This window comes from Halyomorpha halys, unplaced genomic scaffold (assembly GCF_000696795.3).
Source record: "Halyomorpha halys isolate HHAL.00 unplaced genomic scaffold, Hhal_1.1 Scaffold385.1, whole genome shotgun sequence".
In the NCBI taxonomy this organism is placed as follows: Eukaryota; Metazoa; Arthropoda; class Insecta; order Hemiptera; family Pentatomidae; genus Halyomorpha; species Halyomorpha halys.
The window spans coordinates 671,745-691,489 of NW_027112337.1; the positions used below are offsets into that span (position 1 = coordinate 671,745).

General features: G+C 29.3%; 1 protein-coding gene across 1 annotated transcript; it reads left to right on the forward strand.

Moving 5' to 3' along the window:
* The first annotated feature begins 1,383 nt into the window (after positions 1–1,383).
* On the forward strand, positions 1,384–19,745 carry LOC106682035 (UDP-glucose 4-epimerase). The gene is made up of 8 exons (XM_014422666.2): positions 1,384–1,532; positions 5,118–5,358; positions 7,122–7,235; positions 8,002–8,178; positions 10,912–11,092; positions 11,181–11,269; positions 15,052–15,244; positions 19,615–19,745. The coding sequence occupies exons 2-8, from the start codon at positions 5,119–5,121 to the stop codon at positions 19,695–19,697; spliced, it is 1,077 nt and encodes a 358-aa protein (XP_014278152.1). The 5' UTR covers positions 1,384–1,532; position 5,118; the 3' UTR covers positions 19,698–19,745.

Here is a 19,745-nt window from a genome sequence, read left to right on the forward strand (position 1 = left end):
TTAATGAAAACTATGTATAATTACTGGTCAAAGTTGATGAGTCTGCCAAGTACAGGTAGAGGGAATAAAAAATGGTGGCTGTTTCAAAAAAGTTTTCACTTGGTGCTCTATATCTTTAAAATTACAAACAACACTAGAAAACCTAAAAGGACATTATTTAAAGCAGAGTCATTTTTCTGAAATATCAGCCCTATTTACGTTCAATGGTTCTCGAGATAAAGCTTTTTAAGAAGCAACATTTTATAAACATGTACTGAAACATTAGTAGCTAATGTATTTATTTTAAGAAATCTATATCTCAGGAACTATATGACGAAAGATGTCTATTATCACTTAAATTAAAGCTAGTTTAATTTACTATACAGTAATTTATGACCTTTATCTTCGTACGAATAGTAGTTTTCATATTTGCTCAAATAAATTGATTTGTAGTTGTTCTGACAATAAGTTTGATTTATAAAAAACTTTATTTCAGAAACCATAAGACATACAGATGTTAGTCAGCACTTAAATTAAAGCCAGTTAAATTTACCATAAAATAGCTATAACAATTATCTTTGTATGAGTAGTAGTTTTTATGATATTTGACAAAATATATTCACAAAACGCTAATATCTGGTTGTTCGGATCAAATGTTTGATTTTTGTCAAAAAATATATGTCTAAAACCATAAGACGTACATATGTCTGCCACCACTCAAAATAAAGGAAATTTAACTTACTATAAAGTAGTTTATGACACATATTTTCCTAGGGGTAGTAGTTTTTAAGATATTCACATATAAATATAAATTTGGCGCATGAAAATTTGTCCGAACAACTATAAATTAAGGTAGCTTTAATTCGAGTGCTAATAGACATCTGTACGTCGAATGGTTTTTGAGACATAGATTTCTGAAAATAAATTCACTAACTACTGATCTTTCAATACATTCCGTACAACATTTTTATGAAATGTTGCTTTTAAAAAGCAATATCTCCAGAACCATTTAACGTAAATAACTCTTTTAGGGCTCATATTTGAGCAAATTTATTCATCTTTAAATGGCGTTCTCTTAGGTTTTCTTGTGTTGTTGCTACTTTTTGAAGATATAGAGCTCCGAATGAAAAAAAAAAAAAATTATTGTTTTTAAACAGCCGCCATATTTTATTCCCCCTACATGTACTTGGCAGATTCGTCAATTTTGACTAGTAATTATACATAGTTTTCATTAAAGTAATCAAAAATTGGGGTGAGATAACTGCCTTTTTTCTCCTCTTGGGCTCTTGTACTAATTAGACATGAGGCACATCTCGAATGTTTTTTGAGGAAATAAAATGCTTAAAGTTTCGAAATTCTACGGTGATATCAGCGGTTTTGACCACCGTGTGACAGGCCAGTCGAAGATCGCGACCCTGGGCCGGATGATGTTTTCGCCTCGGACAGTAAGGTAACGGTATCTTCACCTGGGGTGGGGGCACTCGGCTCATCTCTTCTCTCGGCCGGTTCATTTACTCTATCACTCACCATCTCCCTTCAACTTTATTATAAAAGTGAGTACTTAATTATTCTATCTATATTTTTCAGCATTTTTTTTTTTTTTATTTACTTCTAGAATGTCATAATTGTGTTATATTTTTCGCTTTAACCACCAGAAAATTCGCAGTACTCAACTGCTTCAAATATTTTTTTTGTCCGGTTGCAGTGACAAAAGAAGTCGGATGTATTTCTAGTTCAAGAAAATTTGTTTTTAAGATACTGAAAACCGACTGCATACTTCGATTTCTCACTGTGGTTGTAACTATTACCGCGATATGATATTTAAATTAGACGCAGTTGATCGTAATTGAAATTAAAATGATATCCATTTTACAGCCTCATACAAATTTTCGTTGTGTCAATTCCTTTTAACATTACACTTGTGAAAATATTTTCTATTTTTTGATAAATAGTTACATTTTACTAAGACGTATAATCCACTAGAGCGATAGGAGAGAATGCTTATGAATTTATGTAGTTACATATCATGTTTATTTTTTTATAAGTGGTCATTCATTATATATTGATACATTAAACACAAGGTGCCACATAAATTAATAAAGAAAAGACTGATTTGTTCATTTATATTCTTTAAATGACACTCCTTTGTGGGTTCAATGCTTCCTCTGGCAGAACCTCACATAAAATGGGAATGCCCTATGTAAATATGTGTTGTACACTGCTACTTTATTAGGTACATAGCTGAAATCACAGAAAAGGTTTATTGAGATATTTTATTAAAGCATTCATTACTGACAATCAGGACTATCGATTTATCGTAACTTCTTACTGTACTTAAAAATTCTCACATTTCATGCTGGAAATTAATGCTTAGTCATTCCATATAACACTATCATATTCAAGTGCTCTGTCTGATAATTGTTATGTTAAAAGCCATGCCATATTAACAATAACCGGGAGTGTTATGAAGGTAATAGGATATAATTCTATGATGTCATATTTATTGATGGAGCCATACACTGCCAATGAGTGATGAGATCAGTCTTCTTCTTTCCAATTTAGAATTTTAAGAGGTAAAGAAATATTGTATAAAAATGAGGATAATGCAAATTGCGTTGTGTTCTCCTAAAAAGAACTTCTGCGTCTTTTTTTTTTTTTCTATTTTGATCTATTAGATAGAAGGTTACTTGTACTTTTTAGTTTATTTTAGAAGCATTACAGTCCAGCGTAAACCTTGGTCTCCTCTTAATGACTTTTTTGTCTTGTTCCTGAATCGACGAATATTTCAAAAATCTTTAATTATCATGTTTTTTTTTTGTTTAAAACTACTGTCCTGAGCCACTCTACTCTCTGTATGACCTCAGAAATAAGATACTTACGAAAAAAAAGAGATGCAGTCAAAAAACCTATCGTCGTACCCGAATCCCTGATAATTATTTCTCTTTTAAAATGATTATCCTTGCCCAATCTTTCATAACCAACTCCTGGACCCAATTCTTTCATAGTTTCCTTCTCCAAGCCCCTGATACTAGGTTTAAGTGGAAACTAGCCAGAAAACTCTCTACGGTCATTTCCTAACCATTTTATTTTTCGGTCAGACTCATGGAGTCCTATAATGCCTAATCATGATTGAGGGTCAAAGTTTTTCATTTTGTGGGACCGCCACTCAATGAAAAAAGTCAACGTCCCTGGCCGAATTCAAACCGCCACCGCCAATAGATCTCAAATTGGTAAGACTGCACCTAACCACTGAGCTACGGGCGGCCCTTTCCTAATCATAATACTGTTTCTTCTGATGAATTAAACTACTATAGTATTCCCGTTTTTCATAGTCCTATCTACAATTTTCCATCTTATCTTTTTTTCATGTATCTCCCGATTACTTCTCTAATTTCCTGATTACTTCTAATTACCCTATAATTTCCCTACAGCCTGGAAAAAGTTATAACACAGATTTTGAGAAAACAAATCTTCTCAATCTACTGTTTTGAACTTCAGATCCATTTCAATTTTTGTAATGATAAGTCTATTCTCATTCTTTAAAAACAATAAAATAAACTCTTCCTAGCTCTATCCAATCAGGCTTTCTCTTCCACTGTTCCACCCAATACAATTTACCTTCTTGCGAAAACATTTTACCTTCTTTCAATCAACAGAAAATTACAATCTTAATCGTTTTGGTTCATCAGAACGTTCGGTTGTTCGATCATTAGATTATCTTGTTCAAACTCTATAGCTATTCCTTATTTCCTAGCATTCTAAAATAGTTTTCTTTCTTCTTGTGCCACCATTCACAAACATTGATAACCTCCTCCTTTCCCTCACACTTGGTTTTACTGAGGTCCCCTTCCTCTTACTAATCCGTTTTTTTATATTTATATTAACGATTTACCTAATTTCATTTATCATGGATGAAGCAAATATCTTCTAAATTTATCTTAGCAGCAGGATGATATAAATAGCATTTGTCATTAGGCTGAGATCAATTAGTTATAGACTAGTAATGGAAAAACTAAAACTTTCTTATCAGTTCTTTTAAATTTCCTTCCAAAGCAAGATTCCTATTCCATTCTTTGATTGTTAAAACCTAAGTGTCACCCTTTATCAACATATTAGTATGTTATGTTATGATAAAAATTACTTTTTTTTACAAAAAAATCTTAAAACAATCATCATTGTATGACAGTTTAAAGATTCTTTAAACAGATCCTTGCCTCTAAATGCCATATAGCTCCTTGACTGTTCTGTTGTTTTCCTACACAATTTTTATTGTCTGATATGTGGTTCACTTTCACAAATAACAGTTTCCTTTGGCAAATCTTTCTATTCATTCCTCTTATTTTTGAAAAACACACACACAATGTGTATATGTATATATTTCAGAAACTGTGCTCTATAATCTTCTCTAAAAAAACAAACAAAATGTGTAGACTTTATATTTTTAATTGTTATAACTATATTCTTGACATGTGATGTGAGGTTTTTGGCATACACGACTTATTTGTGTTTAGAAAACCAAAAAGCCTTTCTTGAGTATTAAGTTGCTAAAAAATATAGTTTCCATGCTGCAGTGGCTGACAACTCGTAGCTCTACTACCTTTGGGACAAATCGCTAATATACTCTCCACTAACTTTCCTGTCGGTATTCAGGTTCAAGATTTGTTACGAATATCTATATTATGGTGGAACATAGGTATCAAATCTCCTCAACACTTTGGCTAGAATATGTAGGTAACTTGTTTTCAATCCAATCTTCCTGGCTTAGTTGAAATATATAGGGGTATAGAATTATTCAAGCAAAATCAACAAATAAACCAAAACTTTGGTCCAGAATAACATCTACTAAGTCTTAAGTTACTTAAATAAATAACAAAATAGCCATCTGATCTCTAAAAACTTCAACTCATTGCTTACTTCATGAGATGAAAAACAATATCTTTGGCTTTGCTTCTATAGTTAACTAGAAAAAATAATTCTATAATTCAAGTCATGGCACTACATTATGAAACATTAAAATTTAAAAAGTACATAACAAATGATTGATTTACATCTGACCAATCAACAACTACCATTTTCTCAGAGAACAAATTATTATTCTATGATTTTTATCAATTTAATGCTATATATTATTTTAACAGGATGCCACAATGGGAAACTGTTTTTGTGACTGGAGGAGCTGGTTATATAGGAAGTCATTGTATAGTACAACTCTTGGAGGCAGGATATGAAGTGGTAGCTGTTGACAATTTCACTAATTCTGTTGGAAAAAATGGGGAAGCTTTGAGTTTAAAGAGAGTCGAAGAAATAACAGGAAAACAAGTAAAATTTTATTGCTGTGATCTACTAGATAAAGAGAAGCTCCATCGTATATTCAGAAAGGTATGAGGTCTGTATCTAATTGCAAAAATAATTTTATATGTATTCAGCTCTTATCTTTTAAATTTATCAAACGCCATGAACTATTTTGACAATTCACACAAAGTCTTTTTTTATAAAACATTATTTTATTCAGATGTTTATTTTCATTTATTAGAATTATTAATGATTTTTCTTTTAACGTTGTGCTTGTTATTGTATTTTAATCACTAGTTCTTAAATAAAAATTGAAAGTACATAATATAGGCATATATTATATTGAATTAAAAAATGACTATACTTGTAATATATAAGAACACAAATTAAATACATATTTACTGTGACTTTTTTTTCTAGTACGAATTATCATACTTTGGTTAATTTCTATTTAATTATTATCAAAATCTTCTAATAATTACAAAGTAGTAATTGTCATCAGGGACCGTTCCAAGATAGTGGCAAAAGGGACTCACACAAATAATTTTCATAGTAACTGATTCAAAAAAACAACATAAAATACACTTCGCAAGTATAGATGCCTTCAGTTTTTGTGATTTTACTATTCTGTTTAAGTTAGCACAAGGTAAGCAGTTTCTAAATAACTAGAATCTGTTGAAAGGCTAATTTTATATGGTATCATTTTTATTTGGGAAATAAAGAGCAATGGATGGTTTTATTTACCCTGTAAATTTTACAATGTAATCAAAATAATCTATGGTGAGCCATATTGATTGGCCCTGGGGCCATATGGGGGTTTTGAGGCTCCTACACTATACCATAGTACAGACAGTTATAAATAATAATGCTGAATTTTAAGCTATGAAGGTCAGGTCTGTTTGTAGTTGAGCGAATTAAAGTGCTAACTTTAACTGTCTCATGGCTGCAGCAGATCAAATCTGGCCTATTAGGTTGACTTTTATTTCAGAGGCAGTCACATGAATTAAAAACTTGTGTCCTTACCATTAAATAGGGTGGTACCCTGTAGATGAACCGCACGTATTTCATGTATTTTTTTATTTTAAAAAAAAAACGTATTTTTTTCATAAAAAAAAAAAGTTATCATAGCTACCTCCCAATAATTTCTGGCCTAGACTCTCCCAGTGAAGCTATTAGATATAGACTCTCCCATCGAGACAGCTTTTAACTGCCTCTCTATTCTGCAAAAGTGCAGATTTTCTCTTGATTGTTGTGTAAAAAGTGATTTCTAAAAATTAAAATATATAAAAAATGAATATATTTGTAAGTCTTCTATAAATTATGTTTATCAATACATTTAGAAATTTTTATGAATAAAAAAAATACAATAAACTCAGAATATATGAGTTAAAAGTTTAACAAAGTATTTATTTACTTATGGTATACCATATTAGTTCTTTGTCCATAATAAGATGTTTTGTTTTTCCAATATTTTCTCAGAGCTCAGTTTTTTTTGTATATAAAACATATCTAAAAAAAATCATCATTATCAAATTCCTCTCTCTAGGGAGACTAGGTGTACTTTTCAACGTATGTACAGATATTTAAGAGTATCAAATAAGTTTATTTAATGAAACAATCATGAAATATCTAAAGAGAAAAATAAATTTAACATTTTTGCATAAGTTTGGATCACTTAACTACAGGAGTCATGATGAATATTCTATTATAATGAATTTTTCAAAGTAAATAAGAGGAGTCTTTATCAACGTAATTAAATTAATTACATTTAAGAGCTGTAGTTGTTTTATTAATTTATAACAAAAGGTATTTTTCCCAATTAATTTATAATTATAATTTTTTTATTTTAGTATAAAATAAGCTGTGTTCTACATTTTGCTGCTATAAAAGCAGTCGGAGAATCAATGCAGTATCCATTTATCTATTACAAAAACAACTTAATTGCTACAATAAACCTATTAGAGGTAAGATGCCAACTATTACTATATTTCTTATAAATATATTAAAATTAAATCATTTAATGATAAGAAATATACCCCCAGAAATTTTCTTGGATTTTGTTAACTTATAATATTTAAAAATGGGTCTTTAAAATCTTTTAAATGAATATCAGTTTTCATACAACCAGTAATTAACCAACGCAAGAATTCTACAGCATCTATAGGTTCACCTATATTAAATTTAAATACCTCCTAACTGTTTTTCTGGATTTTGGAATTCCCATTACTATTCCACCAATCATTCCAAAGGTGCCAAGGAGGATACATGGTGCAAGCTGTCTCATCAATTTTTTTCTGGGAGCACATTTTTACGGAGTTATGAATTTTTGGGGAGGACCATATTTTTTGGTTTTGGCTGTTCTACATGAACAAATAACAAAATATATGGACTCACTTTTTATTGTATAAGTAAGGAGAACACTAAAATTTGGGACATCCTTGCTCCACTTAATACTAAAATGAGTACCCTTATATTAATGTATGTTCGTCACACTGTTTTCTAATAATATCACTGGGTCACTAATTAGGCACCTCTACAGTGCTGGCCTCTTGAATCTTCTATTGGTCCATTTTAGAACTGATTTGTTTTATTTATTTTTTAAATTTAGAAGTGCTTATTACTAAAGATTTAAGCTTTTACTGCATGCTAAATTTTGCATATTCCAAAAGAGGTATACATTTATTTTATACATAAATAACCCATAAGTTTTAATAATTAATATAAACTTAGGTGATGCAAGCTGAGCAGTGCTATAATATGGTATTTTCAAGTTCATGCACAGTTTATGGTAACCCAAAATATCTGCCAATTAATGAATCTCATCCAACTGGAAATATAACTAATGTTTATGGGAGAACTAAATATTTCATTGAAGAAATGTTAAAAGATGTCTCATTAGCTGATGAGGTATGAATATTTCAATAATTTCATAAAATAAATAGTAATAAACATGAGCATTAATTTATGCTGTGGCCAGCAACATTTTGTTGTGTTTGTTTTTTTTATTTAAAAAGATAATTTTGTTTTGTTGGTGTTTGAACTTAAACAATTAGTGTATAAAGGTACATGGTGAGGATTTTCATGTAAAAACATATTTTCACTGGCAAAGACTTCACCATATACCACCTCAATTTTTATGTTATGGTACATTTGGGGTATATTTAAATCTAGATCTATTTCACTCAATTTAAATGTTTTTACATATTTCACTCCATATTTGTTATTTCTTATTTTTATCAAAACTTGTATGAAGATAAGCATAACAAAAAAATAAAACCTATTTCTTCAATGTATCAGTTGGCGTTCCTCTACAGTAGCCTGTTGACCCTCTGCAATTTGCTTGGTGACTCCTAAAATTAACTAGAATTGGTTGTTGGTAATTTCCTCATTCTATTATTATTTCCAAGAACCAAAAAAATCTACTACTAGATATCTCTTTTAACTTTATTATTCTTTGAATTAAGAACATATTATTCAGTTCCTAGTGTTCTCCCTATTTCATTTTTACTTCAAGTAATGCAGTTTCTACTTTAGTGCAAAAGTTTAGTGTCGGAAAAAATTTTAATGTTTTCAAAGCATGAGTTATAGCGTTGTGATCTTGTCTTCTTTTTGTCCCCTATTTTATTGAATAAGTAAACCATGGGCCTTCATAGATTCATTAAGACAGCTGGTATTGAAATCCGGTCTGTTGTCAATATAATCATTGGAACAACTCTTTCTAAATCCAATTCTTCTAAATTGCCACGTGTTTGAAAGATACATCCATGGCAGTTTTTTAACTACTCCATGAATCTTCTTTGGTTAAGTGGTGTGCTATATGAACAAAGTGTTCTTATTTTCTTCTGATGGTATTTTGAACATGATTATAGCAGTAATGTTTCTAAAAATATTTTATCCTAAAACCTTTCTAATTATAAATTGTGTGCATGCTTTCCATTTTGTTTCTAAAGTAATTCAGCCTGAATTCCTGGAGATAGATTTGTTAATTTGTCTGTTAAAAGCTCTAAGGTGAGTTTAAATTTTCAAAGTAAATTAAGCTGAACTGATCCAACCACTTCAACCAGTTGTCACAAAATGGTGAAGTTCATTGAAGGCTGCTGACTAATACTCAAAGAACTTTGACAAAATAAAGAATGTTTTTTCATAGCTGTATCAAAAATTGTAGGTAATTTTAATTTTCGAAAATAATCTGGATTTTTTCTCCACCAATTTAACTTTTATCCTATTACCTATCACACAAGAATTACAGTGTATACCTTTATCAAGAGGAACACATAAAACCTAGTAATAGAACAATTTTCATAATGAAATATACTACTGGAGGAATTGGAAACAGAATTCAGATGGAACTAGGGAAAGATATCATAAAAACAAATCTAGGCTCTTGGACATGCTGCTGATTTCTGAAACCATAAGTGGAAAGGAGAAAGAGTCCTCAATATTAGGACTTTTTAGACAGTTGATATTAAGGTCTGTGACATAATTTTATGTTTGAAAATTAAAAAATTAAGAAGTCTCTAACTCTTCCATGATAATGATCAAGTCGGTTTTTGAAATTTATATATATATATCATACTTGTGCATATTGGATTTAGTCTTGTTTCATTTTCCAATGAAAAAGGAAGGATGTTAGCTGGTTTGTCAATTTGTTATGTTTCTTATAACAATTCCAATTATTAACTACAATTCTTATCTCGCTTATGACCTGTCACCATTTCATGAGTCTTAATTCAGATTAGATTCAATCTGTCAAACTAGCTCTTTCATTGAGTCAACTGGGTACATATATATTTTATTTGGTTTTATGATTTTTTTTTTCTCAGTTTGTAATAAATGTGGCACATATACATACATTTCCAGATCAAACTTCTTAGTTGCTATAAATCTCCAGCCATAACACTTGGTTCTCTGGGCCAGGTTCCAACAACGTATATGTATTGAATTTATGAAATTGTCAATTTTTGCTTTCAATATTTGGTTTTCAAACATTTTTGCTATTAATGTTATCACTTTTGTATCAGGTCAAAGATTTATAAATATAATGTAAGGAAATAGTATAGCAAGTACTCGTAAAAATAAAATAATTTTATTTCCAATGTAATAGTGTTTAAAAAATAAATATAATCATAATTTGATTATAAACTATTGTTTAATGGGAACATATGATTATTGAATCAGCTATTTTAACATAGTTTGTTGAATTCAGCTAATGTGTGTCAGCTTATGCACTAAGAGCACTCATTGACCCAATACGTATTTGGCAACATTGAGAGTCTTTCCACTAAATCTTTAGTCCCCGCTTATTGTATGACTGACAAACAAATAAGATGAAACAGAGTATAGTACCAATATTTATATGTAAAACAAATTTTTATTTTTGGTATTGGTATATTATGATCTTTAACTTACCTACATTTAATTAAAAACTCTATTTACTACTTATCATCTTCAAACCTTGTTATTTTTAAGTAAACATACAATATATGTTTAATATGTATAAATATATTAAAATAACATATATATTAACTAACTATAAATTACATTTATTGAATCAGACTTTTATAAATTTTACGATAATTTATATGTACCCTCATGAACACAAATATCTGTGCATTTGAAACAGATTATTTTTTATTATAGAAGTGGAACATTATATCACTTCGTTATTTCAATCCAGTTGGTGCTCATCCTTCAGGTAAAATTGGTGAAGATCCTACTAAACCTTTTACTAACCTTATGCCATATATAGCTGAAGTAGCGATTGGTAAGAAACCATTTTTAACAATATTTGGTGGTGATTATGAAACAGAAGATGGGACTGGTAAGATATGTCTAATGTAAAGTTCATTTTAGTACATATATTCTTCCAAAAAGTTCTATTGTATCAATAAACATTTGCATAATTTCAGGAATAAGGGATTACATACATATAATGGATCTAGCCTCTGGCCACTTAGCAGCTTTAGTAAAATTACAAGAGAAATGTAATCGATTCAAGGTGAATTAATACTTTTTTTTTTTTAAATTCACACATTTTCTTACTAAAAAGATCATCAAAACTAAAATTTATAATTTGTCAAATTAATGTAAATTTGTTGTTAAATTAATATTAATTTACTAAATCAATATAATTTAATAGAAATTACATTCTTGAAAATCCTTAGTTCTATTAAATTATCTAGGGATGTTAAAAATGTAAATTATCTTAATAAAATCTCTAATCAATCATTCACTCTATTAACAAATCTTCTTTAGTAAAGTAATAACTTCAGCACAATATTACCTGTACACATAACTAAAGCAATATTAACTTAACTGTTCAAAATCTAATATTTTGTTTTAATACATCAATTTATTATTTGATTATATAAAAAAAATCTTGCATTAATAAATAAAAAAAAATTATTTTCATTATAATAGCAGTTTTAGTCTTTTAGCTTTTAAAATAAACAAAAATAAGAAATAATTGAATAATCCAAGGTATAAAACTATATAATAATTACATAAATGGTAGTTGAATGCATTTAAGAAAGTAAATATTGTACTGTGTTCCATTATCTTATTTAAGATAATTACAGCACCTTTTAATCTTAATTTTCATGGCTTCTGACTTCTACTGCTTCACCATTCATGCTTTCTTCAAAAGTTTCACTTATCGTAATGTAATTTCAGATCGATTTATCACAAACTTCAACCACTTTATCACTTATTGACTACAGCATCCATACTTCACAAAGACATAAATATTTGACAAGTTAATACTTCATCAAAGCACTTTGTTTATTTCAAAAACATCAGAAAATCATATCAAATGGTGAGAATTGAAAAATGATTGCTCTAACGTGCATGATGAGTTTCCTAAAGCGAGCAATGAGTTTTTAGACTATTCCTTCTCCTGTTAAGCTATGAATTATTTTTTAGTTATTTTGAAATATCAGATAGTTGTTTAGTGAAAAAGTAACATTTTGGCAAGTTAGTTTTATTTAACACTCACTTATTAGACTGCAATGAACTAAATACCCTAGTGGTGGAAGAACAATAATATCTTCAAACAATCACAGAATAGGCAAAGCTTTTGGATTATTGTTTTTTTTAAGATACCGATCCCAGTACAGACACTTCCTCCCTCACTTGGGCAGATCTATGAATCACAGTTTGCAGTATGGTACTTCTTATTATAACTACCACATACACAGTTTAAGAAGTCATAAGCAATTTCATGAAGAAGTTATTCCTTGATAAGAAAAAACACCAGGATAATTGGAGCTGTTAAGGTTTGGGGGGGGGAGGGAAATAGGCCGAGAAATAGAATTAGTACATTTTACTTTTTTTAAATCTCTAATTACAGGCAAACATTTTTTTACGCTATTATAAATTTTATTATTTGACTTTTGCAACGGATAAATCAAATTTTTATAATTTTATAGAATTGATGTTTTACCATTCTGATGTTATTGTTCATAACAGTGATATGACCAATTGCTTACAAGGAGAATTAATCATTTATCTTAATTTTTTTTTTCTTTTTCTTAAAACTTCTTCTATGAAGACATAGTACATTTTATATTACAAGAATATTAATTTTTCCAATTATTTATTATCTAATCTTATTGGAAATATTTATATAACTTGATAAATATGTATAGCAATGACCATTAGTTAATTTTTATTTTACAGAAGTTTTTTAAATGAATAAAATGGTATCTTTGAGTAGCCCTCAACACATTTAACATAGTACTGTACTTTTATACATACCATTTAAATAGCACACCACAATATTTAACTAAAGTATGATATCAGGGATTTTCATTATTTATTAGCTGTATAATGCTGTATCAAAGGAATGAAATGGCCAAACACTTTAATATAAGGCATTCTACTTTTAGTATATTTGAATAAGACTACCTGATCATTGGTTTGCTTGTACGCAGCCTGGGGAAAAATAAAATAAATAATCCTCAAGAAACAAGTTCAGGATTTTATATATAACAAATAATTATTATGACTGTTCATTATTCTCCTTTAAATAAGTATCATTAATAATCACAAAATGAATGATTAATTATGCATTAAATAATTTGAAACATTATTGTTGAACTTTCAGGTATAATAATAACCTTTCAAACTTCATCCATATTTATTACAGGTTTCTTAGCCTATTTCTATATATATTTATAAGCTATATTTCTATAGCTAAGTCTCGAACATCTATTAAAATAATTATCAACTAGGATTTACATTTTTAAAATAATTCACACCATTCTACATATTTTTATTTTTAAAGATTATCATAAAATAATTGGTAGTAGGATGTTTTGGCTGTTTCTTAAAACTTTTGAAGTGTCAGACAAATTTAGTAATGGTAGTGTAAGTAATAAACAATGTAGAATATTTTTTCATTATAATAGTAATGAGAATAAATGTATAAAATTAAAAATGTGTAGAATACTGCGGATAATTGTAAAATAGGAATCATTGGTTGATAATTATTAATAATAAATACTGATGAAGTTTAACTGTTTATTATTAATCTGGAAAATACAAAATTGATGATAGCACTAAATTACAATAATGAGGAACTTTAGAATGTTTTTTTTAATTATAGAAATTTCAGTATAAAAAATGGTTAAAACCAAATAAAAATTAAAAAAAAAACCATTAAAAATGAATTTAATTAAGCCAGTAAAATTAATAGTTTGTGTTTCAAAATATAAATCATTTGTGAACTGGTGGGTATAATGTCATATGTTATATGACTATGTCCTTTCCCTAAAGGATGTCACAAATAATGTATATTGGTCTTTACCCTACCAATGTATGATGTATTTTATGTTAGGGTACAATGTTGTTGGTTTGTGTGCTTCTTTACACTAAGCCTGCCTCTCTTTTTCTATCTCTATGTTAATTATATAAATTTACTTATTATACTTCCTTTTGAACTTTCTTTAATTTCTTTGTAAAAATGAAGCATAATTTTCCTAAAATAAATGTTTATGAATTTAAATCTAGCCAAATTGGTGCTCTGATGACTCAGGATTTTATTTTGTGTTTAATAATCCAGCTGTAACAAATTAATCTCAGGCCAGGATAAGAATTCATGTTACATGAGATATTGGGCAATCCAAAAATTACATCACGAGAAGATAATAATTTTTTTTTTTTTAGGGCATGACCTATTAAAATCAACTATTTATTGTAATAAGCCAATGATGATAATCAATTTTGAGTTTGTGGCTTGTTGGTAGAACTATTGTACATTATTTAGTACATTGGGACTAAAAGAAATAAGAATAATTAACTGTGAACTAAACTAATTCCAAAGAAAAAACAATTTATTGGACAGTTTTCTTAATGATTTAACTGAGCAGATGTAAATGTTTAAATCTACAGTAGAACCCCTCAGAAGAAAAAAATAGCTTTTTGAGAAACTAAGTCCGTTTTCCCATCAAGCATTAGATCATAGTTGATGGATTTTAACTTGGTAAGAGGAGTAAAGGAGGATGTCTTAACAAATACAGAGGGATTTAACCAAAGACATGATGTGATTTCAATTCTTATGAGCAGAAAAATTTAAATAATATTTAAAAAATTGATGAACCTGTTATTAATAATAAATCGTTCCATTTTTGATCAATTTTATTTAAAATTTAAGTGATTTCAAAGCCTCTTATGTCCAAAATCCTACTTTAGTTTTACAATAACGATAATGGAAGAAAATTGAGTATATTTTGTAATTTGATTATGCTATGAGTATGCTTTCTACAAATCTTGTTTTTTCAGATTTATAACCTAGGAGCTGGAAAGGGTTTTTCCGTTTTTGAATTAGTAAAAACATTCGAAGCTGTTACAAAAACAAAAGTACCATGTAAAATTGTTGATAGAAGAGATGGAGACATTGTTAGTATGTATGCAGACCCAAGATTAGCCAAAGAAGAGCTTGGTTGGGAAACACAATATTCTATTGAAGAAATGTGTAAGTATACATTACTTATCTAAAATTTCATAATACAGATAATAAAAGTAAACAGTTATTCATTCTATGTATTTTTATGGAGTAAACATTTATTTTTAACCTATAACACTGAAAATCAATTATGAAATGATTATTTTCTGACAACCTTTTCCTTATTTTCAAATTTATAGTAGACCATCATACATACAATATAACAACATATAATTATAATTTTTTATAATATTTGGTAGTCTTAAGGTAATAGTATTTTACTGCATCTATTAAATAGTATACTAAAAATAAAAAGGAAATCCTATTGAAATTGAAATAAAAACAACTTCAACAATTTAATACATATACAGTAAATGATTTATTTCCAAATCACTGTTGATGTGCTAACTATGAGGTGTTATATTGCATTAGCAGATATAATCTTTTTACTCTTATTTTTATTTTACTTTCATGGTCTTATATTTTCCTTTTAATTTAAGAAATTTATTTTTATTAATTTATTCAAATAAATTATGTTTTAATGTAAAATACACAACAGTTATAAGTATTGGTAGGAATATCAACCTAGGCAAGAACAAAGATGATGAAAAATTAAATCAAATACTAGAAGAATGATTAGATTCAAGGAAGAGGCCTTTCTTGCCTTTGATGATGCTGCCAGGAAGCTGGGACTTGTTTTTAATACCAACAAAACCAAATATATGATTACTGGTCAACAAAGAGGTTTTAATAAAAATTTTGTCCAAATTGGTCATTACTCTTTCGAACGAGAGGTGAGAAGTTTGTGTAACTCGGATCACAAGTCAATACCACCAGATGCATCTATGGCCCAGTAAAGGATAGTTCGGTTTGGAAAAGATGCACGAACAGGGAAGTCTACTTATTAATCAGTGAGATATTGGAAAAATGAGTGAGAATTGACCGGCCATGTGGCAAGGATGGGGACTGATGAGAACCCAAATAAACTACTCAATGAGCGCCTATATGGAACACAGCCGAGATGCCATGAAGCTTCGATGGTTGGATGGTATTGAAGAAGATTCAAGGACTCTGCTCAGAGTGAGGAATTGGAGAGCAGCTGCATTTAACCAATTAAACTGGTGGAAGCTGCTTGAGGAGGCAAGGACCCAGTAATGAATTGTCGCACTGATTGAAGAAGAATTAGGTTCAAGAAACCAAATGTTAATATAAATTATTACTTATTTAAACATTTTTCTTTTATCCAAAAATAAACATGATAGATGATGGTCTGTATTGAGTATTTGTGGATTATAGACTATCAAAAAATCAGTTTTTTTTTATTATATAAATCAACATTTCAGCCCAAATTGTGTCCCATTCTCATGGTATAGAGTTTAGGACAGAAAACTTGGATCACAAAATTCACAAATTATGGATGAATGTACTGAAAATCTAACATCAAAAAATATTGCTGATTACTGATCATTATTTGTTTCTATAGAATCAGTTACTGGCAAATAAAACTTGGGCAAATCATAACCCGAATCTTTTGGCAATAATCTAATCGGGGCTATAAAAAAAAAAAAAATGATCGTTTTATCAAATTCAAGATTTCAAAGGACTGTAAATATTTTAATCCTATTTAATACTTACCAATACTTAATAATCCCTTTAGAGCATTCTCTAAGCTTGTTTAATGCTATGTGACTACTTCAACTACAGCCTCAGTTTAATTATTTTTTTAAAGAAGAAACATGACAGTGTCCTACGAAATTCTCGTAATTTTAAGGTATTACTGGAAAAAAAATTGCACAGTGGCTTAAATTATTAAACCTGAAGGGGGAGGTGTCCTTGACCAGCGCACTGTGCAGTGTTGTTTCGGAAAATTTAGCAGTGGAGATATGACATTGGAAAAGAAGAAGGGCTCCAGGGGGACCATTAATGGATATTTATGAGGTTCTGCAGGAAGCTATTGAGTCAAATCTGTCCCCAAGTACTTGCAAACTTGCCAGGGAGTGTGGTGTGTCAAAAGATACTGTTAATTGCCATCAACTCTCCATGGGGAAGGTGAAAAAGAGCGGAAGACTGGTCCCTCATGAACTTACTCCTCAGCAATCAGCAATAACTTCCTGTCGAACCAAAGAAAAGTTTAAAGAACTTCATGGGTTCAAACTCCTGCCTCATCCACCTATATAGTCCAGACCTCGCATCAATTACTACTTGTTTCAATTCATGACCCATTTCCTTCAAGGGAAAAAAATTGATAAATTTGCAGAAGTTGAAATTGTGGTCCAAGAGTTCTTTGACAGCCATCCCTAAGAATGGTATCAGTGTGGGATCGAGCAATTGGCTAGCAGAGAGCTAATGATGGTATATAACAATGATCTATACTTAGAGTATTAATTGTATTTTATATGAAAGAAATAATACTACAAATACTTGATTGAAAACGGTCATTTTTTTGTATACAACCCATTATTTAAAAGTTTTCTTTCTAGAAAGTAAATCAAATTTATTAGTATTTCTACGGTTTGATGTGTTTAAACTTACCAAAAAATGGCGATTGAGATGGCCTAGAATTTTCAGATCCCTCTTCGTTATGTGTTAAACAAGTGGTTGCTCAGGAAATGTTCGATTCATTGTTATCGTGTGTTGATAAATATAATCATTTCTTATAAATTTAACTTTGATTTCTCAGTACTTTTATAACCTCAATATTCCCAATTAAAGAAATTTTTAATATTAAATCAATAGACTTAAAGCCAAAGTGTTAAGTGAAGTGAAAGTAAATTCATATATTCACTACTAAAAAACTTGATAAATTGTTCCAATTTGGTTTCAGCTAGTATAAATTTAGTCTTAAATAAAATTAATTATGAATTTAAATTGAAAATTAGCCTTGTTCTTATGAGTGAATCTTATGATCTATATTAAAACAACCAAAAAGTCATTGTAAGACTATATCAGATTTCGACTCAATAGCTTATGTTTGAACATCCAAATCTAGACTAAAGATTTAACTCAAAATTCAAAATAAATCTCTTAACCCGGCAATAATCATGGCCGATCTGAGAGATCAATATTTTAAAGACTATCTTATTATATATTGGCTGCCAAGTGCCACCCTCCCTTTTGGCAATAAATGTGATTCAAAGTACCTAATACTTTTCAGGCATTGGTTTCATGCATTTTTATTTCATAGATCCCTGCGATCAACCGGGAAATTCTCTAAGTTAAGTATTTCTTAAGCTCAGGTTCTATGGTGATCATGATAGCGACAGCTGTTGCACCCACTGCCATTGTGAAAACTATGACATTTGCTTCTTGACAGCACTGTTGTATCAGGGTCTGCTTGATAGTTGATAGTACCATTAACTATCTGCAAATGTCTAGTTGCTAACTGCCACATGTCAGCAGTAAACACATTGATAGCGAAGTATTATATCTTGTAACCTCATTATACCAATCTTATATATAACTTATGAACTACTTTATTATTATCTACAGTGACATAGATGTTCAGTTAGCAAGTTTAACTGTTAGTGAGGTTAAGTTCAACATCAGTATGTATAGAAACACTACCATGCTTAATATTTAAAGATGGTTTTTTTAATAATTAAAAACTATGAAATATAATAGAAGAAGAAAAATAAGAAGAATATGCCAAATTAAAATAATCATTTTTAGAAAAATAAAAAGTTTTATATATAATATCTATAATTAATTTAAGAAAGGCTGGGTTACAAAGTAAATGTTAAAGGTCAACTTTGGATTGGAAAGGTTTGCATATTGAAATGGAAAAGTTTGCAATCAAAATTGAGATTGATGGACTACTATTGAGTTGGAAAAATTTTCAATTGACATAGAAAATATTTCAGTTGGTTGAGAAAAGAGTTCAATGGTTAAAGCTTAAGTATGTATAGAAACTCTACCATACTTAATCTTTAAAGACGTTTTTTTTAATAGTTAAAAACTATGAAATATGGTATAAGTAATTAAACTCTACTATTTCTTTATTTAATGTCAATTATTAACCCTATTGCATAATATATGTGACGCTATATCTTCCAAATTCATATCTGATTCCTGAATCACAAAGAAAAATTTTTTCATATCAACCTTACAACTATTGTTCTGGTAATGAAACTTAACTTAAAATCATTTGGATAAGATTGTATTTCAGCAAACTTTTCCATCTTATTTCAGAACCCTTACTTCAAACATGCATTTTTTCCCCCTCAGAACTTAGTTGTTATGACTCAATAGTATCTCAGAAATAATGGTATGGTATCAAAATCAACTTAAAGGTTTTATGAAATTATATGTAATATCATATAATGTTTTACCATATGTGTCATTCTATCCGCCATCTGCAAATGTTTACTTGATCTTTCTAGTAATATTTTCTTTTTTTATAGGTGAACATTTTTGGAAATGGAAAACACTCAACCCTGATGGCTACCAAATTGATTGTAGTAATATGAATGGGACTGCAAAATAAGCAAACACTTATCACTCATTTAAGAGAAAACACAATGTATTAAATACA